The following is a 23,160-nucleotide window of genomic DNA, read 5'->3' as shown; positions in this document are numbered from 1 at the left end:
GATTTATTATCCCTCTCAACCCCATTCTCCTGCCTTCTCCCTGTAACCTCTGACAGCCTTATTAATCAAGAGCTCCAACCTCTGCTTTAAGTGTACTCAGTGACTTGACCTCCACAGTCATCTGTGGTAATCAATTCCACAGATTCAACACTGCCCTCTGGCTGAAGAAATTCCTCCTCAGCTCTGTTCTAAAGGGATGTCCTTCTATTTTGAAGCTTATGTTCTTGTAAAAATTGTGTATAATTTATATTTAATTTATGTTTCTTCTTGGAAATGCTGCTTATATGACGTTATGTGCCTGTGATCCTGCTGCAGTTAAGTTTTTCATTGCACTTGTGCATACATGTACTTGTGCATCTGACAATAAGTCAATTTTGACTTTTAGTTTGACCCTAGATCAGGTTGGAATGTAAGCCACTTTCGAAGGTGAGGGGGTGTTAAGTGAGTGTTTTATGATGAGATTTAAGCTCCAGGGTAGACTGTAGAAGACTCAACAAGTGAATCTTTCTTGCATTTTTTTGTGCAGTTTCATTCAATAACTACCCAAAGAAAGGGAAGGAGTTCAAAATTGAACAGTTAATGCCTGAACTTTATTAGGGAAGAGTTTTTAGCCCCCTTGCAGTAATTCGGTATCTGTATCAGACCACTCTTATTGCCATCACTTACTTGTTGTTAATTACCTCTGCTATTTCACTCATTCATGACCTGTGTTGCATCACTCCTGCTGATTTGCAGTTTTTTGCACAGCAAATTGACCCAGCGGTTTTGAGGTTGAAATTTCAGAATACTTGGAAGTATATGTAAAATGGGGCGTAGTCAGTATGGTTTCATTGATGGGAGATATTGCCTGTTACAAATCTCCAAGGAAGTAACAAGCAGAATAGACAAAGGAGAGTCAGAGGATGCCATTTACTTGGATTGTCAGAAGCCCTTTGACTAGGTACCGCACATGAGGCTGCTGAACAAGATAAGAGCCCATACTGTTAGGGATAAGGTACAGGTATGGATAGGAGATTAACTGACTGGCAGAAGTCAGATAGTGGGGTTAAAAGAGTACTTTTCAGGATGGCTGCCAGTGACTAGTGGATTGCAGTTTTTCACTTTATACATTAATGATCAGGATGTAGGAACTGATGGAATTGTATCCAAGTTTGGAAATGATGCCAAGACAGGTCAAAGAACAGATAGTGTTGCAAAGACAGGGAGCCTGCAGAAGGATTTGCACAGGTTGGGAGAATGGACAAAGAAGTGGCAGACGGGATATAGCACAGGGAAATGTGCGATAATGCACTTTGGTTGGAAGGATAAAGGTGTAGACTATTTTCCAAAATATGAACAAAAATCAGAATTTGGAATTGCAAAGGGACTTGTAAGGATTTTCTTAAGGTTAACTTGTAGGCTGAGTCAGTAGTAAAGACAACTGTAATTGCAGCATTCATTTCAAGAGGACTAGAATATAAAAGCAAGGATATACAGTACTGCTGAGGCTTTATAAAGCATGGGTCAGGTCGCGTTTGGAATATTGTGAACAATTTTGGGCATCATATCTAAGGAAGGTTGTGCTGGCCCTGGAGAGGGTCTGGAAGATGTTCAAGAGAATGATTCCAGGAATTAGGGGCATTTGATGTCTCCTGGCTTGTGCTCAATGAAGTTCAGAAGGATAGAGGGATCACTTTGAAAACTACCGGATAACGAAAATCCTGGACATAGTGGATATGAAGATGTTGATTGGTAAGGGGGGAGGTTAAGGGTTAGGGGCAGAAGGAGTTGAAAATGGTGTTGAAAACAAATTACCCAGGATTGAATGGCGGAGCAGACTTGATGGGCTGAATGGGTTATTTCTGTTCCTATATCTTATGGACATAAAGTTGTAATCTCTGTTCTCTACTGTCAGTGAAGGGGGCTGATGTTCTCTGTACTGCTTGGTGAAAGAGACTGCCATGGCTGGCAGGGTAAAGGCCAGCAACAGGCATAATTTCTGACCCTGCTCCACACTTACCCAAGATCTTCTTACTGCAACCACTGGGAATTTATTCTCAGTCATGTGGGAATGGGAATTGGTATTGGTTTATTATTGTCTCATGTACCAAGATGTCGTGAAAACCTTATCTTCCAAACTGTTAATACAGGCCAGATCATTACACAGTGCATTGAGGTAGAACAAGGTAAAACAATAACAATGCACTGATGTAAAAACAATAAGATAAAATAATAATAATAATAACAAAAACAATATGCAATAATAATAATAATAAGTATAAAAGTTACCAAAAAAGTGCAGTGCAGGTAAACAAAGTGCAAGATCAGAACAAGGTTGAGTGTGAGGCCAAGAATCCATCTTATCGTACGAGAGGTTCATTTAAAAGTCTGATAATAGTAGGGTAGAAGTTGTCCTTGAGCCTGGTAGTATGCACTATCACTGACCTGGAATATGTGAATAATGTGTGGAAAAGATCCTACAGTGTGAAAGGTGAGGAGGTGTACTCCTGCTTGAGATTGTAGAAAACTGCTGCTTCCCTCCTAGATGAAAGGTCTCAACTCAGATGTCCCTGCACAGGTGTGAAGTGATCCGCTGAATCAGTTTGTCTTTTCACTCCTCCTTCCCCCTCATCCTGTTATTCCAGTCAATTTAGTCCCAGCCTCCCAGCCCAAGTTAATTTAGTTGTCTTCAGCAATCTAATTAGCTGCTTGTTACTGACAGGAATGCAATTGCAGGATAAGCTTCTCTTTTTCTGGTAGTGCTGTAGAGATGGCATATCAGATATCTCAGCAGATTCACAGACCCTTCACTCCCCTTCTTTGCCATGCACCAGCTCCTGAATTAGAGATCGAGCATAGTACTGTCTCTCCGGTGCACAGCTGTACCCTGGCCGCAGTGGAACTCACAGAACACCAGAAATGTTGAAATAGACTCCAGCAAAGGGAAAGCAATTTGTCAGTACCCAACTTAAGGAAGGAATTAGCAATATTAATAGTTCTATGCAATTTGATCCAATATTGAATCAAATTGCAGCAATAATAGAACTATTCATCATAATGATGGAGTTGTTTTGTATCGGTTTATTATTGTCAAATGTACCAGCTGGTGGTGCAGTGGCATCAGCACTGGTCTTCAAGGCAGATAGTCCTGAGTTCAAACCCAGCCGGGTCCCAGCCTGGGCAGCAACAGTGTCTGCATGGAAGAAAGGCCTGTGTTGTAAAAAAAATACTACTTTTAACGATGATTAGTGAGGCACAGAGAGATCTGTATTTACTGACAGGTACCTTTATTGTTTAAACTAACAAGTACGTGAATTCATACATTAAATGCCTTGTGTGCACACCCACTAAGTATCCCTGACTCTCCTGAATAGTCAAAGAATAGCAAAGGTATTACCCGGGCAAAGGAGTTTACGCTGGCCAGGCTTTCCTCGTTGTCCCGATTTACGCGCCTCGTGTTTCACGCAGGGTCACTCACGCTTGTATCTGTAATGGTTATTCTTCGAAGTTACTGCTACCAGCACACATGAAGCATCCACTTTTATATCCATTCCTTATCAATTCAAATATTGCATTCCAGTGTCATTGGCCATAGGTCACGTGTCTGTCCTTTAACATCTCGTTATTGGCTCTGCTCCAAGCCAGCATTCATTTATTGCCCTCTCCCCATCAAGTGACAGTCGAATATTTATGGCTCTTTGTTCTCAATCAGCAATGAGCTTGAATCACTTCAGGCAGGCATCAACCCCAACATTCACAAACTTGCATGTTATATCCAACCAAAGAACATTTCACAAATAACTTCTTATTTGGAAGTGATCTTCAGTCCAGCAGATTACCTGAAGTATCATTGTGTCTTCTTTAAAACATTGATCAAGCCCAGCATGTCAAGCTCAGAAAATGGAGAATAATCCCCAAGCATGTGGTAAGAACAAAGACAATTAGTCTGTCTGCTTCCACTGTCCTTGATTCATCTGAATTCACTGATTTGTAGATTGTCATTCTTTCCGGCCAACAGCTAGCAATCTACTTCTGTATCTTACCATGAAAACCCTATGGTCCATGACGTCACAAAGTCGGACTCAACGACTGAACAACAAACCAAGGTTCACTGAAAAGCTTGTTTTGTACGCTATTCTTACAAATCAGATCATTACACAGTGTAGAACAAGCTAAAACAATAATAATGCCGAATAAAGTATAACAGATACAGAGAAAGTAGTGCAGGTAAACAACAAATTGCAACATAATAATGAGGTAGATTGCGAGATCATGAGTTTATCTTATTGGACAAGAGGTCTGATAAGCTGTCCTTGAGCCTGGTGGTACAAGCTGTCAGGCTTTTGTATCTTCTGCCTGATAGAATTACCATAGTAACAGAGGAATGGTATTGACGATAATGATGTGAAAAAATGTCTCAGCCTCAGTAGAACTATACTCCAATTTGGGTGGAAGGACAACCTGCCAACAGTTAGAACCTTCCACAGTAAATGTAGAACCTAATCCCAAATGATGGTAATCTCCAAAGTAAAAGTTTCCACCGCAGTGACACAGGAACCCAAGCAATCGTGGAACTGTAGCATGTGGGACAGTAACCTTGCAAAGGTGCAACTAGAGTTTCAAAGTGTGGAAGTGGGCCTCTGGGCCCACATCAGCACAAGTGATCCTGCAGATGCTGGAAACCCTGAGAAACACACACAAACTGGTGGAGGAACTCATGAAGTAAGCAAGATGGCACCAATGACCAACAGTGCCATTTTGCAGACAGCTCACAAGACTACTAGATACACTAACAGATATATTTCTTCTTCTAAACTGTGATTGCTTCAGTCGCTAGCCTGCAATTTTCCTTTCAAGGATGTTCGTTAGAACCAACTAAATGATCTGGTGCTTTTGTGATCTTCTGGGAGATTCAGTGAACAGACTCAAGAGTGCAGGTATGGCCAGGGTAGCTATCGCTAGTGGTGGATACTGTGTTGAAGCCTGATGGTGGAAGAAAAACCCATGGTCGGTCCATTACTTTGCGCTGATGGTGGAAGAAAACCAGTGGCAGGCTCCATTACTCGACACTGATGGCCAAAGAAGAACCCGTGGTCAGTTCCATTACTCCACGCTGATGGCAGAATAAGAACCTGTGATTGTCCCCATTACTCCACGCTGATGGCCAAAGAAGAACCCATAGTTGGATCCATTACTCCATGCTGATGGTGGAAGAAGAACCCATAGTTGGCTCCATTATTCCGCCCTGATAGCCAAAGAAGAACCCGTGGTCAGTTCCATTACCCCATGCTGATGGCCAAAGAAGAACCCATAGATGGATCCATTACTCCATGCTGATGGTGGAAGACGAACCCATGGTCAGCTCCATTACTCCATGCTGATGGTGGAAGAAGAACCTGTGGTCAGTCCCATTACTCAGCCCCAATTAAAGTGGCAAGCAGTTTTAAAATCATTGAGGATAAGAGCGGAAAATGAACAGGTGTTCGGTGATGTCTGCCTGCATTCACTAGATCTCCATCTCGTCTCACAACTACCGCTGGGCGGGAAGTGCAGTAGTCTTGGGTCCCACGCCACCAGGTTTAGGAATGGTTATTGCCCTGCAGCCATCACAGGCTTCACTCGCCTGAGCGCTGAACGGGCTCCACAGCTGTGGACTCCACAGTTCACATGCATTTTTATTTACTTTTTTGTACCATTTGTGCGATTTTATCAAGGTGTCAAGGCAAAGGGTGAAGGCCAAATAGATTTTCATCTCATTACTCCGTGAGGTTTACTCACCTCAGTGCTGAAGGGCCTGCAGCTGTGGCGGGCCGCCATCACCTCCTGGACTGGCTTTACTTGCCTCAGCGCTGAACTGGTTCCATGGCTGTGGACTCATTTTCAGGGACTCTTGGTTAATGTTCTGTGTGTTATTTGTTTACATTTTTATCATTTGCACGATTTACTTTTTTTTCGCGCATTGGGTGTTTGCTGGTCTCAGTTTTGTGGGTTTTTCATGGATTCTATTCTGTTTCTCGGTTTTGTGGCTGTCTGTGAGAAAACGAATCTCAAGGTTGTATATGGTATACATACTCCGATAATAAATGTACTTTCAACTACTGTATGTCAGGCCACATCTGTAGATGGAATGAAGACTTTTGGGTCGAGGCCCTTCAATGTCGACTGTTCATTATAGATGCTGCTTGACCTGCTGAGTTTCTCCAGCTTTTGGTGTATTTGACTCAGTGCTGACCATGAAGCATCTATTTACACTGTTCCTGTTTTATTTTCTCCATAATCCCAACAACTTCCCCCCCAATCTCAAATTCCATCGCTGTCCTAGCAGCAAATTCACATGAACAACCCCCCCCCCCCCCCCCGCAGCCCTCTTTCACCCACTTTCATCCCTATCCCCACATCTGGCTTCTGTCCACCCACTACACAAGGTTCCCTCCAACCCCTGATATGGTTCCATTTGCCGTTCATCTCTCCCCTTATGGTTCACATTTTCACCTCCTTTACTTATTAGAATCCAGCTCTGGTAGCACTTTGTGTTCCCTCTGCTCTCCCTCCAACAGCTGTCTCCCATCTTCACACTCTCCATCCCTCTATCTTGTTCCATCAGTTTTTTCCCCTTCCCCCTTTCCCTCTCTTTGTTTGCCTCCATCTATCATTTGCCAGCACTGCCTTTGCTCACCTCCTTACCTGGCACTACCTGTATGCCATCTCACACCACTCCTCAGTCCACCAGTCACCTGGGAATCCATACTCGCTACTCCCCTTCTCCTCCTTGTACTGACCATCTCACCACACCCTCCCCACCAACTCTCAGTCCTGATGCAAGATTTTGACCCAAAATGTCAGCAATTCCTTCCCTCCCACAGATGCTGCTCAACCCACAAAGTTCTTCCAGCAGATTGTTTGTAGCTCCACATTCCAGCATCTGCGGTCTCTTGCGTCAGCCAATTAACCTACAGAGCCTGCTGTGGGAGGTATTGGAGCACCCGGAGGAATCCCATGCTAGCGTCCCCCTTCCAATCAACTTTGACCAACTCCTCTCTGATAGAAACAGAGAAAACCTGCAGCACAATACAGGCCCTTCGGCCCACAAAGTTATGCTGAACATGTCCCTACCTTAGAAATTACTAGGCTTACCTATAGCCCTCTATTTTACAAAGCTCCTTGTACCTATTCAAAAGTCTCTTAAAAGACCCACCGTTGCCGGCAGCCCATTCCACGCACTCACCACTCTCTGCGTAAAAAACTTACCCCTGACATCTCCTCTGTACCTACTCCCCAGCACCTTAAACCTGTGTCCTCTTATGGCAACCATTTCAGCCCTGGGAAAAAGCCTCTGACTATCCACATGATCAATGCCTCTCATCATCTTATACACCTCTATATGCCACTGTAATTCCCTTTACTCGACTGTAATACCGATACATCTCACGGTTGAACCTGGGTTGCTGGAGCTGTGAGGTAGTGGCTGTATTCTCTGTGCCACTGAAGGTGATGACACAGGTGATGGTGTCTTCTCCATCACAGAAGGCAGCAGTGGCCATGTTATTATATTCAAAGGGATCAAGGCAAGAGGATGGAAGGAACTGGGTGCCAAACTGAACAGCAACCATGATCGCTTTCAATACTGGAGAAAGTCTGACAGGCCAGGCAATCTATTCTGCTCTCATTTTTATGTTTTGTTAAAGGATTATAATATTTCCAAACCTAACAGTAAGCCCAAGAATAGGGAAAATTTCAGAACTGGCAATGAAACTGCACAGTTGAAAGTGGAAGAGCTGTACTCCAGCAGTGCTGATACTCTTATCCAGTCATGCATATTTCTCTCTCTGAACAGCAATTACACCAGAGCAACACACACAAAATGCTGGAGGAACTCAGCAGGTCAGGCAGCATCAATGGAAATAAATAAACAGTCGACATTTCAGGCCGAGACCCTTCTTCAGGACTGGATTTCTAGCGTCTGCAGACTTTCTCATGTTAACAATTAAACGATTTCTGCAGCTTTGAAACGGTCGCTCAGCTGTATCAGAGCAACAATGAAAATGTGCCCTCCCATCATGTCGAAACGTTTAGAGGAGGTACAGCAGCCTGAAGACCCAGACACAACCATTCCAGTACAGCTTCTTCCCGTCCACCATCAGAATTCTAAACAGTCTGTGCACTCACGAACACCATGTCGTTATTTCTCTCTTACACTATTTATTTTGTAATTTATAGTAATTTTTACACTTCTGCATTGTATTGATGCTGCAAAGCAACAAATGTATAAGTGATAATAAACTTGATTCTGATTCTGAGTGAAGGTATGTCAGTAACCCAGTAAGAGTTGGAATTCTGGTAGAACTGTACAGCAGGAACAGTGGAATTGCACAGATTCTGAGCAACTGAAGAATTGTAGCCCAGCAACAGTCAAACTAGTGACAAAGGAGCTTTGGTCTGAAGCATTAACTCTATTTTTCTTCCCACAGATGTGTCCTGACTGCTGAGTATTTCCAGCACTTTCTGGTTTTACTTTAAACTAAACCAGCATCAGCGTAGATGTACGTCAGGTAGATCAATACCAGTGATCTATTCTGCAACCTCCACTTTAAATACTGTACACCCAATGACTTGGCCTCTACAGCTGTCTGTGGCAATGAATTCCACAGACTCACCACCCTCTGTCTAAAGAAATCCCTTCTCATCTCTGTTTTAAGGGGGCGTCTCCCCATCGTTGAGTGTAAGGTTGTTGCGGCAACACTGCTCAACCGGACATTCTGTCTCACTTCTGTGTGCTTCCTCTTCTCCATCTGAGATTCTGCCAACAACAGTTGTGCCTTTGGTGAATTTGTAGGTGGTGTTTGCACTGTACCTAGCCACACACGTGGGTGTAGAGGGTGCAGGGCAGTAGACTAAACACGCATTCTTGAGGTGTGCCAGTGCCCCTGAGCCAGCTCCAGTGGAGGGGTCTCATTGTCCTCGTACCCGGTGCCATACTCCAGGAACAGGCACTATTCCGAGCTCCATGAAGACAAGCTGCTTTCAGGAAGACAGGGATGTGGCTTCAAGCCTCCTTGAAAACATAAGATCTTCATTGTCTCTGGGAAATCCCTGGTCTACGCCACTGAAATTGGAGTTGGGGAGGGGCGGTGAGAGACACATTTAGGGAAGCACTTTGAGCATTGAGTCTGCTTGTCAGAAGCATATGGAGAACAGCAGCAAGAGTGAGTGACTTTCCAAACCACCATCCCATCCACCGCCCTATTAAGCAACACCTCTCCCACCTGTGGCAGAATCTATCACTTTAAAACCTGCAGAACTGGGGGAGAAGCAAGTTGCCCTCAGATCTGGAGGAACTCCAAACTGCACTTCAGCAATTGTAGAACAGTACCTCACAGTGAAAGAGGAGTCCCGCAGAGATGGTAGAAATATACCGAGGCAATCATACAGTTGGACCCTTGTAGTAGGAAATATGGTGGTCAGCACTCCTAGAAATTGACCTCAGCAATGGTAGAACCTACCCCATCAATAGGAGAACTCTATATTTCAATGTTAGAACCATACCTTTATAATTGAGCAAACTGTGCGTCCGCAAGTGTAGAATTTTATCCCTGCTTTGGTGAACTTGGACCTTACAACAGTAAAGCTGTAATGTTAAAACACCTATGGTAGAACAACATATGAATAATAGTGGTGGTATAGAGGCATAGTATTAAAGTCATAGATTACTACAGCACAGAAACAGACTTTTGGCCGATCTAGTCCACGCTGATACTAATCTTCTGTCCATCTACCGATACCCAGACCATATCCCTTCATACCCTTCCCACCCATGTACCTATCCAATTTTCCCTTGTGTTACAACTGAACCTGCATCTATCATTTCCACGACAGCGTGATCCACATTCACATTGCTTTCAGATTCCTCTTAAATGTTTCACCTTCACCCTAAATTGATGACCTCTAGTTCTAGTCTCACCCATCCTGAGGGGAAAAAGCCTGTATGCATTCATGCTACCTATAACCCTGATAATATTGTATACCCGAAGATATACAGTGCATATAAAAAGTATTCAGCCCCTCCCCCGGATGTTTTCATGTTTCACTGTTTTACAACATTGAATCACAGTGGACTTAATTTGGCTTTTTTTTACACTGATCAACAGAAAAAGGTGTTTTCGCGTCAAAGTGGAAACAGATCTCTACAAAGTGATCTAAATTAATTACAAATATAAAACACAAAATAATTGCATAATTATTCACCCTCCCCCTTTTAATATGACACACTAAATCATCACTGATGCAGCCAATTGGTTTTAGAAGTCACATAATTAGTTAAATGGAGATCACTGTGTGCAGTCAAGGTGCTTCAATTAATTGTAGTAAAAATACACCTGTATCTGGAAGGTCCAACTACTAGTGAGTCAGTATCCTGGCAAAAACTACACCATGAAGACAAAAGAACACTCCAAGCAACTCCATGAAAAGATTATTGAAAAGCACATGTCAGGAGATGGATACAAGAAAATTTCCAAGTTACTGAATGTTTGTTGGGGTACAGTTAAGTCAACCATCAAGAAATAGAAAGAATATGGCACAGCTGTAAATAGAGCAGGTCATCCTTAAACACGAATGGAAAGATTGAATAGGTTAGAACTTTATTCCCTGGACCATAGAACATTGAGAGGAAATTTGATAGAGATATGCAAAATTCTGAAGGGTATAGATGGGTAAGTGCAAGCAGGTTGGGTGAGTTTATAACTCAGGTTACGGGTAAAGGGTGAGAGCTGAAAAGTCTAGGGAGAACATAAGGGGAAACTTCAGCAGGTTTTGAGAGTGTGGAATGGGCTGCCAGTGCAAGTGGTGCATGCAAGCTCATTTTCAATGTTTGAGAGAAGTTTGGATGGATACATGGATGGGAGGGTTATAGAGGGCTATAGTCCTGCTGCAGGCCAAAGGAAATGGGTATCTAAATGGTTTGGCATGGACTAGGAAACTGTTTCTGTGCTGTGCTTTTCTATGACTTTACAAGAACAGTCAGACTGGTTCAAGCTGCCAGAAAGGTGAGAGTAACTCAAATAACCATGCATTACAACAGTGTTGTGCAGAAAAGCATCTCTGAAGAATGTGTCGAACCTTGAAGTTGATTGGCTACAGCAGCAGAAGACCATGAGCATACACTCTGTAGTAATTTTATGGCAACAATAGATGCAGGGCTTGTATAGGCAACATGTATGAATGGAGGTGAGATTGTACAGGTAGCTGCAGCACCTGCAGCAGTAGTGCAGTGCAGACAGACAGCTGGCACTATGGGGGGCATTAGTCTACTGCTGCTCCCCAACAGCATGCAGACCAGGGTATTAACCACAAGTCTACTCTCAGTGAAGGTCAGCATCAGACAAGGCAGCCCAACACCTCTCCATCACTGTCAAAGGGTTAGTGTAGCTGGGTACTATTGACAGTGTCAACACAAACAACAGATGGAGGAACTCAGCAGAACAGCAGCATCTATGGAGGGAGATGGATAGTTGACATTTCAGTCAGAGACCCTTTGTCAGGCCTAGAACGGAAGGGGGCAGAAGCCTGAATAAGTTAGGGGGGAGGGAAGCACAAGCTGGCATCTCATCCCTCCCCTTCGTGCCCCCCTCTGCCAACCACCTGCTAGCTTGTGCTCCTCCCTCCTTATTCTGGCTTCTGCCCCCTTTCCTTCCAGTCCCGATGCAGGGTCTTGGCCTGGAACGTTTACTCCATTCTATGGATGCCGCCTGACCAACATCTGCAGTACGGTATCGCTTGTGACTCTGTTAGTGTCAAGTTTGTACATTGGCCCAGTGTAAAGGACAAGGCTTGTAAACTGAGTCCGTGACTCACGGTTTACAGGTACCTGCCATTTGTATTGTTTACTCCATTCCCAATCTCAGTGTTTATCTACACAGCTGGGTACCGTGTGTACGGTGTACTGCCAGGCACAGTGTGTACCGCCAGTACGCACACAAACAGAACGAGAGGGAGAAAAACATTACCTACAGACAGGCCTCCATGTGTATGCACAAGACTTTATACATACAGACTGATCTCTGTGTATGTATGTGGGACCCAGTGTGTACGGGCAGAGCAGAGAGTTCACAACCACAGCCCGAGATGTACAATACAGCTGACCGGTAAGACACCGAGAAAAAATGAATGCTCTCTCGTTGAAGTAATGAGGACAGCTTGCTTTTGGATTAGTGAGTGAGGGAGAGAAGCACATGAGAAACACCGTCGGGGGCGGAGGCAGGGCTGCGTTGTTTGGGGAGAGGGTCACTTTCGATCCGAGTCCGGCTGCTGGGTGGGGAAGGCGGAGTGGTCAGGACACCGACACTGGACGAGGGAGATTCCGTCACCTGGGGTCCGACTGGTCCCGGCCATGATGGACAGCAGAGGCCAGCTCTTCAATTCCAGCTTTTGTTGACGTGCTCTGCAGCCCGTTTGGAGAATTCAGCCTCCCACGGAGAACTCTGTGTGAATTGGCGCAGCACGGTGCTGTACTGCTGCTGGGTGGCAGTATTCAGAGAACAATTGGCCTTTTCATGCTGCCAGTAGTCTCCCAGCCGATGTTGCATGCACTCCACGGTCTCAGTGAACCCTGCACTGTTTACGGGAAAAATGGGTTGATTTGATGTCATTGGTTCTGACAAGCAGAGAGAGAGGGGAGGACGGGGAGGGGAGTCACATGTCACCAAACAGCTGAGGTTACTAAACCTCTGGCCAAAACTGGGTGGGTGGGTGGGTGGGGGGGGGGGAGCGATCAGGGATTTCCAGTGCGTCGAAATGACAGATCATTCCCTGCTGCCTACAAGCTGTGACGCCTGAATTAGCAATTGCCTCGCCACGGATCCTCTCGAAGCAGAGAAGCGACTGACACTGCTCCCCGGGATAAGAAAGATTGTCTAACCCATTCTTCGGCAGCTTTGTGCTGGGTGAGTTTGCGTTGATGGCAGGTGTTGCGGTGGGTAAGGGATTGAATGAAAGTTGCAGGCTGAAATCACACTCTCCTTGGCCCGGGGCCGGGACCCCATGGTTCCGGGGTCAGCTGGCCTGGGCTCAGCACGGGCTGAGGGACTGGTGAAGGTGTAGACACGCACTATGAGGGGAGGCACACAGCGGGATAACGTGCTCGCATTTGTGTAAGGCGTCCAAACAATCTGCTCACCGTTCAATCATACATCGAGAGGGCGAAGGATAGAGCAAGTTAACATTGACTGAGGAAAGAGAGAACTGGTTTACACTGACCCGGAACATACAGTACCCGGTTTACACTGACCCGGGACAGGGGTACCTGGTTTACACTGACCCGGGACAGGGGGCACCCGGTTTACACTGACCCGAGACAGGGGGCACCCGGTTTACACTGACCCGGGACAGGGGGCACCCGGTTTACACTGACCCGGGACAGGGAGTACCCGTTTTACACTGACCCGGGGCAGAGAGTACCCAGTTTACACTGACCCAGGACAGAAGGTGTCAAGTTCATAATGGTACAGGAGAAAGTTTACTAGGGTCACACTCAATGTCACACTCAGGTCAGGAGTTTCTGGGGTCACACTGCACCAGTGTTGCACTGATTTGGTTGTGAACCCAGAGTTTTCAGGTGATACAAACAACTCTTTGCCTGGTTGACCATGTCGGAGGAAATCCGGTCGCCCCTGCAGGCAGAAACACGCAGCACGAGACAATCATGGAGTGCAGGAATAAGCCCATCATGTGTGATCATGGCTTACCCGGTGCTGACCGACACCTCGTTCCCCACACTCTCTGGACACCTGTGCTCTCTTCTGCTTCAAATTTCTACCAGTCTCTGCCTTGGGTTCATCCTATGACTCCACCTGTGCAGATCTTTGTGGTAGGGAGCTGCAGAAATCCTTGATCCTCCGGGAGGAGAATTTCCTCTTCACCTTCACCCTACATGGGCAGCCTTTCATTATGAGACCATATCCCTTAGTTGTAAATACCTACAAGGGAAAAGATCCTCTCAACATCCACTCTATCAATTCTCCCCTGACCCTGTTTCAGGGGATCAACCCCCACATTCTGCTCAGCCCTAACAGGGTCCAACTGCCCAACCTCTCTTTGCAGTTAAATCTTGCATTCCAAGGATCACCTAGCAATGGCTCCATACTGCCTTTAGTGTTCAGATTCAAATTTACTTATCATATATGAAACATCGAAGCATACAGTGAAATGCGTCATTTGCCTTAACATTGAACACGCTCATGGATGGGATGAGGACAGCCACATGTCTGGTGTTCATCGTAGGATGCCCACGACGCTCGGCAGTACAACACAACACTCAACAAAACAGCGCTCAACAAGCAAATAAAACAAGCTGCATTCCTCCCGGTGCACGCATACAGTCCTCCAACCCTGGGACAGGCCTTTCCCTGGAGATTATTTCCTCCCTTAAATAAGGGGGCCAAAGCAGGCAGAACTACTCCAGGTCAGACATTGCTAACAGCCTGTAATCCTGCACCAGCTTTCTCTTATGTTTGCGTCCATACACCCTGCAGTATAAGGCAATTTTCCACTGGACATCCATGAACAAGAACTCTCAGATCTCTTTGTACCACAACACTTTGTTGGGTGGGGAAGTAGCAAAGTGGTGTCATTTGGCAAGGGAAGATATATGGGGGTGGTAATGTGGTCTGAAGGAACAGATAGACCTTGCAGTATACATCAACAAAGATCACAAGACAAGTGATTAAATAGGCATATGGGAATAACCTCTACTAATGAGGTACCGAGTATGAAAGTGGAGGGGTTGTGTAACAGCTGTATACAAGTCTAGTTGGACCACAGCTAAGGACCATGTAAAACTCAGGTCACCACAATACAAGAAAGGTGTGACTGCTCTGAAGATGACATAAGGATTTGAACCGATTTCACCAGGAATAGAAAATTGAAGCTGTGAGTAAAGATTGGATAAATCTGGAATTGCTAAAGAAGATGATGAGGAGTCTGTTAAAGTAAATAGGAAGCATTCACTTCCCTCAGCAGAAGGATCAAACACCAGGGGTAAATGTAAGGTAATTGGTGGAAGAATTAGGGAGGAAATGAGTTAAAAGTGACTCTGCCTGGAGAGTTGTGGTGGAGTTTTGGAGCTCACTGTCTGAAAGGGCATGTCCCACAACTTTGCCATCAGCAGCTCCTGACACAAAACAGTTTAAACTGATTTTAACGCACCCTTAACTCTCCCATTGGGTAGCCTGGGTTCTGATGAAATATCCCCAAGACATTCATTGTTCTGGGTGGCAGAGTGGCATAGTGGTTCGTGCAATTGCTGCACAGGGATTGGGGTCTGATTCCTGTCACTGTCTGGAAGGAATTTGTCCATTCCCCGTGTGACTGGGCGCTCCGGTTTCCTCCCACGTTCAAGGTTAGGGTTGGTAAATTATGGGAATGCGCTGAAGGCACCGGAAACAGAGCAACACTTGCTGGCTGCCCCCGTCACATCCTCATTGATTTCATTTGCAGCAAACATCACACCTCAGTGTATATTTTAATGTACTTGTGATGAATAAAACTAATCTTATTATCTTATCCCTCTTGCACAAATGCTGCCTGATCCTCTGGGTGTTTCCGGCATTTTGTTTTCACCGTTTGCACTTTTTTTGGTTTTCACTCACTGATTCCAACATTAACCAGTTACCGTGTATTGCCCTCTGGTAACCATCCGTGTGGTGGAGGAACGCGTCACCCCCATACTCTCAATAAACCCCGTGCTTGCTGACCACATCCTGTTATCCTGATGTCCTTGAGCCCATTGACTTGCCTCGGCTGCTGGTAAGTGACAGCTCAGGTTTAAGGTTCTGATCCTCATTTACAAAGGCCCCAAAGCCTTATTATGTTCTATTCCACTCCAAAAGAAAATTGGAGGGTTACAGACGGCGTAGGAAGAAGGGTTAGATTTATTGTGGAGCAGGTTAAAAGGTCGGTACAACATCAGAGCTGAAGGGGCCTGTGCCGTCCCATGTTCTACGACTCTCAGCCTTCCGAGAAATGTTTGCTCCTCCAACCCTGGCAGCTCCATAATTATCCATTTGTTTTGTTGCCTGCACCCTTGCTTTTGAAGTCTAGGCCCTTTCCATCCGCACAGAAGGCACGAAGAAGGCGGCTGAGTGGTCTGCTGGGCTTGTCTAACAGGTTCGAGGGTCGAAGGAACATCTTTCTGTTCCTGTGTAACAGACTGGAGAAACTGAATGGCCTTTTGCTGCTTCTGTGCAACTGTCCGGCAGGCTGAAAGGCTTGCTCTTGTGGATGGGGTCCTGGAGGCCTCCTGAGTGCAGATGATATGAGCGGGCTCACTCAGCAACAAGGCTGAACTTGTCAGCACGGGCCGCGGCCATGGGCTCTGTGTTGGTTCTGTGCTGAGCCTGTGACTGAGGGCATCTAAGACTGCTGCTCCTTGTCTTGCAGGTACACAAGAAGACGATGGCTCTCTGGATCTCTGGCCTGTTGCTCCTGATGGTTCCGGGCACTGCAACGAGCTTGAACTCCGGCTGCCGTATCCGCATCACTAACCGGGGCCTAACACTGAGTAAGATCCCAAAGCCTTCACTCACCACTGCAACCCCCTCTGGGACTGACTTCTCGCTGAATAAATGCACGACTACTTTGTGATCAGTGGAAGTGGAAAAGCTGTATGAATGTCCGATTCAGAAACAGGCTTATTATTGCTGAGATAGGTCATGAAACTTATTGTTTTGCAGCAGCAGTAAGGGGCATGACATAAAAGATTACTGTCAGTTGGTAGGGTCTGGAGGCTGGGAGCTAATTTACTTCACTGTCAGCCTCTCGGTGGTCATAAACCAGTCACTAAGGCTGCCATAAGGGGGTGACCCTTATCTCCCCCACAGGACAAAAGACATACCCAACAGGCTCCTTTCTTCCACTCAGCAGGTTACAGAGGGTGGGAAATAACTGCATTTGTAAAATGTACACACACACGTAGGCATAGTTGCTTGATAGTGGTATGCCCCATGTACACATACATGTGGCCACTTTATTAGATACACCTGCTTATTAATGCAATAACTAATCAGCCAATCATGCATAAAGGCATGCAGACATAGTCAAGAGATTTAGCTGTTGTATACATCGAACATCAGAATGGGGAACATATGTGATCTAAGTGACTGTGGCTGTGGAATGATTGCTGGTGCCAGACAGGGTGGTTTGAGTATCTCAGAAACTGCTGATCTCCTGGGATTTTCACTCACAACAGTCTCTAGAGTTTACAGAGAATGGTGCAAACAGCAACAACAACAAAAAAAATCCAGAAAGCAGCAGTTCTGTGGGCAAAAACACCTTGTTACTGAGAGAGGTTAGAGGAGAATGGTCAGACTGGTTCAAGCTGACAGGAAGGTGACAGTAACTCAGATAACCACATATTACAACAGCGGTGTGCTGAAGAGCATCTGTAAATTCACAACACTTTAAACCTTGAGATGGACTGGCAGAAGACCACGAACATGCTCTGAGTGGTCACTTTAATAGGTACAGGAGGTATATACAGGCTCTGTATAACATGAAGATACTTTACGCACACCCACATAGATTATTCCCAATTGCCACACACGTACACACACTAGCACACTGTCACATCACACTCACATACACATTTACACTACAATACACTCATGTACTCTCAGAAATATACACTCAGTGGCCACTTTATGAGATACATCCTGTACCTAATAAAGTAGCTGCTGAGTGTATGTTGTAGTCTTCTGCTCCTGGAGCTCATCCACTTCAAGATCCAACATGTTGTGTGTTTAGAGATGCTCTTCTGCACACCACTGTTGTAATGCATGGTTATTTGAGTTACTGTCGCCTTCCTGGTAGCTTGAACCAGTCTGGCCATTTTCCTCTGACCCCTCTCATTAACAAGGCATTTTTGCTCACTGGACATTTTCTGTTTTTCACACCATTCTTTATAAACTCTAGAATTTGTAGTTCATGAAAATCCAAAGAGATCAGTAGTTTCAGAGATTCTCAAACCACCCCATCTGGCACCAACAATCACTCCGTAGTCAAAAACACTTGGATCACACTTCTCCGTTTTCTGTGTAAAACCGAGCCAGGCTGAACAAAACCAAGTGTAAATATTCATAAAAATTGCTGGTGAACGCAGCAGGCCAGGCAGCATCTATAGGAAGAGGTACAGTCGACGTTTCGGGCCGAGACCCTTCATCCTGACGAAGAGTCTTGGGCCGACGAAGGGTCTCGGCCTGAAACGTCGACTGTACTTCTTCCTATAGATGCTGCCTGGCCTGCTGCGTTCACCAGCAATTTTTATGTGTGTTGCTTGAAATTCCAGCATCTGCGGATTTCCTCGTGTTTGCAAGTGTGGCTATTCTTTGTTCTTTATAGTTCAGTATGAAGGACTGAAGTTTGTGGCTGAAGAGATTGAAAATATCACCATTTCAGATCTGTCTGGGAAAGAGGGTCCGTTCCAGTATTCCATTAACGGGTGAGTGTCTCCTTGGTTCTTTGCTGCTGTTTGCTTGTGGACCAGAGTCACTGAGCTTTGTATTTTGATATCCCACAGGGTGAAGATCACCGAGCTGAATATATCCAGTGCTGCCCTCAGCTTCCAACGTGGCGCCGGTCTCTGCCTCGAAATGCAGAACTCGTCCATCAGCATCACCTTCCAGAGGAATATATTGTACTGGCTGATGTGCGTGCCTTTCGTTCCCGTCTTCTCTTATTTGACCTGTACTGTCCTGTTGTATTGTTTATCCCCGGCATTTGTGCTTCATCTGTTTTCCTCACTGAGAGCCTCTGTCGCTGGAAATGCTGGCGAGTTAAGTATTACACCTTTACACTGGGGATCCTTTCAAACTTCGCTTTACAGAGAACCTACAGCAGAAAAACAGGAGATTTAACCCCCAGCCCTCACCAGGCCATGCCAGAGTTTATCCACAGGGTTATAAGAATTGTACAGCACAAAATCAAGCCCTTCTGTCCATCACATTCATGCTGACTATTTACCCATCCACACTAGTCCTATCTGTCTGCTTTGGGATCATATCCTTCAATGCCTTGCCTATTTCTAAATGCCTCTTAAACATAATGACTGTATGTACCTGATTCCATCTCCTCCTCCAGCAGTGTGTTTCAGATATTAACCTCTATCTCTGTGTGATAAAGACTTACTCCTAAGATCCCCCTGAAATCTCTCAGCTCTCACCTTAAAACTGTGACCACTTGTTTTTGATATCTATACCATGTTTTAACTATCTACCCCACCCATACATCTCATAATCTTGTATATCAGCTCCTTTGCTGCAGGGAAAATGAGCCCAGCCTATCCAATCTCTCTCCATAATGAAAACCCTCCAGTCCAAGTATGCCCTTACTAGTGTTTGGTGAAGCTGCTACATAGTGTCCCTACTCTTATCATCTATGCTGCAGCTTATGAATGGAAGTATGTCATATGCTTTCATTGATTGAACTCCAAGGTCTCTGTTTCTCAACATTGCGCAATGCTCTATCACTCACTGTACATCTCCTACCCATATCTGATTTCTCAAAATGTATCACCTTGCACTTGTCAGGACTATATTCCATTTGCGAACACTCTACTCAAGTTTCCAACTGATCTGTATCTTGCTGTTGTCTCAGACAACCTTCCTTGCTATCCACTGATTTCCGTCTGCAAACTCACCAATGATAGCTCCTTCATTCACGTCCAAGTCATAGAAGTGTAGTTCACAAACAGCAGAGGTCCAAGCACCAATCCCTGTGGTACATCACTGATCACAGACTTCCGTACAAAAAGACATCCTTCCTCCACTACCCCCTGACACTTACCAGTCAGCCAGTTTTGGATCCCGAACATCATAAACATCCGGACGGCCTTTCATGCGACACCTTGTCATATGCATTTCTATAGACAACATCTACTATCCAGATTAATCTCTTTGGTTACCTCCTCAAATAATTAAATTAACGAGACAGGATTTTCCCCTCACAAATCCTTAGAACTTACTCCAAAATTTTCATAGCACTGATTCAGGGATCACTGGCCTGTAGTTATGTGGCCTATCTCTGCTGCCCATTTTAAGGGAACATCATTCCCTCTCCTCCAGTCCTTCTGGTACCCTGCCTGTGACTAATGAAGATACAAAAATCTCTGACAGGGGCCTAGCACCTTTCTCCATTGTTAGCCATAGTATTCTCCTCTATCCCTGGGGAATTATCTACCCTTATATATTCCAAGTCATGTAACACCTCCATCTTCTTAATACCTACATGGTCTAGACAATGCCCCCATGCTTCACTTGCTCCCTCGACCCTTTTTATTTCTAACTCCATTAAGTAACCTCCTGTTATTGCAGTTGCGATGTTCATCTCAACTGCTTCTTCTTTATTGCATTCCCAAATATTCTAACTTCCATTTTTGGTTATTAATCATCTTACTTTGGTGCCCTCAAGTTTTGATCTCTCCCACACTTAACCTAGAGGCTTGTTTCTATGGAGCTGTTTTCCAGGCTCTGAAATGCGCTCAATTTCATTTCTGAAAAACTGTCGCACCATTATATGTACCTTGATTTCTCTATCTATCGGCATGGTGATATTCTGTGTTCCTGTTGCTGTGCTATGTAATCGAGACAGAAGGCATTCCAGTCTTAATGTGTTCATGATTTAACTCCTTCCTGTGGACATGTATTACTCCTAAGACATAGTGGGAACCTCACTCAACAATCTGGAACCTAGAAGTGCATTTACAAATAGTGTGTTATTGAAAATCTTGTGACTGAGACACAATTTTTACACATGTTATCTATGGGTCGAGAGGAATGGAGTGAGGTCATTTGGGATTGTAGTGCAACAAGAGATCAGAGGTTTCACCAAGGAGGATGAGGTGGTTGCTTAGGGACTGGGGGTGTCCAAGATACGGCTATTGATGAGGAATCAGTATTAGTAAGGTGTTGGTGTCCATGTAAGTCAAGGGTTAACTTTGGTCAAGATTCAAGAAGTGACCAGGATTTCTGGTGATGGATTGGGTAGGAGCGGGGTATTCTGGAGCTGAATTTATGAGGTGCTGTGACCAGGGGATGTGGTGGTGCCATTGCTGATGAGCTGGACTCTGAAGACACTGCCCTCATTGCTAAATCACACTTTATTTACTTGTGCCTGGCCCCGTCACCAAGCTGAAAGTCAGAACAGAGAAATGCCATTTTTATGCAGGTTGACTTGTTGGATACAGGTACTGACCAACTGGTAACCTTGTGTATGTTTAAATTCCTTATTTGCATGATCAATCACCAATCACACTACAATGATATCAGTGTTAATAGAAAATAGAATCTAGCCTTCGGAATTAGTGAAGTAACTGACCATTAGTAAGTGTTACCCTAAAATCCTTTGAGTCCTTACTTTGACTCCGTATGGCAAATAGCTCCAGTCACCTGCTGTGCAGAGGAAAACTATGCTCTTCAAAGAGCTGTCTTGCCAGGGCTGACTGTACACTATCTGTTAACTGTTCTTGCCTGCACATTATCTTAACCCTTACCTTGCTGCAACTTCCACAGTGGGACAGGATACATGACTAGAGTTTTTATCTGCCACCACTAAGACATTTTGTGTTTTTTTTTACAGTCAGGACGTTGGTCAGATTAATGCCTCTGCCGAAGGAGCCAACATCTGGGTTGTGCTACATCTGTCCAAAAGTAAATCTGGTCAGCTGAAGATAAGCAAGGTGCTCTGCAAAGCCTCCATTGCCAAAATGAAAGCAAAGTTTAATGGCAGCTTTAGGTAAAAAAAATATTTTTTATCACGAGGCACGACGTGTTTGAGGATTGCTGTCATGAAACAACTGTCTCATGACACAGGGTGCACTGCAATTACAAACAGAAATATATCTGTAAGTGTGCAATTGTCCACAAAGGCAAAAGCTCAATCCCTCTCAGATATCATGAAAGAAAGTGAGAATAGGCCCAAGAAGTGGCCTATTCCTTAAACCTGCTTCAAAATTTAATGTGGTCACTAACACGTTTTCTGACCATTCCAATATCTCTTAATGTAATAATTAAAGATCTATTAGTCTCATTGCCTGAGCTAAAGAATGCCAAAGGTTCCTTCTTCTTTTAGATGAAGAGGAGGATCCCAGCCTCAACTTAGTCTCAAGTTACTCTTCAACCATCAGGCTCCCGACCAACGTGGACAACTTCAGTCACCTGAACACTGAAATGATTCCACAAACCATGGGCTCACTTTCAAGAACCCTACAACTCTTGTTCTCAATATTGTCTATCTATCCTTCTATTGTGTTTACACAGTTCATCTTCTTTTGCACATTAGTTGTTTGTTCTTCTTTGTCTGTTGTTTTTCATTGATTCAAATTTTTCTTTGTGTCTACTGAAAATGTCCACAAGAAAATGCATCTCAGGGTAGTATACGGTGTCATATGCTGTATGTACTTTGATAATAAATTTATTGTGAACTCTGAGCTTTGAAGTGGTTAACTCCTTATCTGAAGATAATTCCCCCCAACTTCCTGTCCTTCCAGTATCTTGGCTTCATCGCTGACAGTCCCTCTAAGATTCTTGTAGTTTCAGGTTCATCTGTTCTTCTGGATTCATTTGTACAGAGGCCAGTCTTATTCAGGTCCTTCTCAGGGTGACTCCCCTCATCCAACATTGAGCCTATTGGATCCACAGTCTCATGTACATCCTTCCTTAGGAAAGATGAAATCTCTAGATTCTCACCAAACCCCTAAGGCAAAGCTTCCTTACTGTTATTTTTCATCAAATCCTCATAATGAAGGCCAACATCTAAATACTTTGTCATGGTTAGCTGTATCTATGTATTTACTGTGTAAGTTTTGTGAACCAACTCTCCTAGATGTACTGATAGTATTTCACCACTTAAAAAATAAACATCATCTTCTCAATTCTGCCAAAGCAAATATCCTCACATTTCCCATATTGTGTTCCATCTGCCACTTTATTTCCCCCATTGCTTCAGCTGTCAATGGAACTTTGCAGAATCTTCACATCCATGTCACATCATACCTTTTCTCCACCAGCTAACCTAACCACGTTACACCCTGGGCAAGATACTCATGCACGCAACTCTGGACAAAATACCCCATTACTGTCAAACATCCACCTCACCTGCAGTAAATCCACTATGTGAACAGTTCTTGACATCCTTGCA

At 44.7% G+C, this 23,160-nt stretch overlaps 1 protein-coding gene across 2 annotated transcripts in view; it reads left to right on the top strand.

Moving 5' to 3' along the window:
• The window catches only part of pltp (phospholipid transfer protein), a 71,847-nt gene that overhangs the window by 4,840 nt on the left and 43,847 nt on the right, over positions 1-23,160 (top strand). Inside the window, exons 1-5 of one of the 2 annotated variants that reach the window (XM_072239223.1) lie at positions 12,752-12,917; positions 16,411-16,531; positions 18,367-18,466; positions 18,545-18,673; positions 21,601-21,756. In XM_072239223.1, the coding sequence (XP_072095324.1) occupies positions 16,426-16,531; positions 18,367-18,466; positions 18,545-18,673; positions 21,601-21,756 (491 nt within the window). In that variant the 5' untranslated portion in view covers positions 12,752-12,917; positions 16,411-16,425. Of the gene's footprint in view, positions 1-12,751; positions 12,918-16,410; positions 16,532-18,366; positions 18,467-18,544; positions 18,674-21,600; positions 21,757-23,160 lie in introns of those variants that run through there. The other variant, XM_072239232.1, reaches the window with a different exon arrangement.

This window comes from Mobula birostris, chromosome 2 (assembly GCF_030028105.1).
Source record: "Mobula birostris isolate sMobBir1 chromosome 2, sMobBir1.hap1, whole genome shotgun sequence".
Lineage (NCBI taxonomy): Eukaryota > Metazoa > Chordata > Chondrichthyes > Myliobatiformes > Myliobatidae > Mobula > Mobula birostris.
The sequence above is the reverse complement of the archived record's forward strand: the minus strand, read 5'-3'. Positions and strand labels throughout refer to the sequence as shown.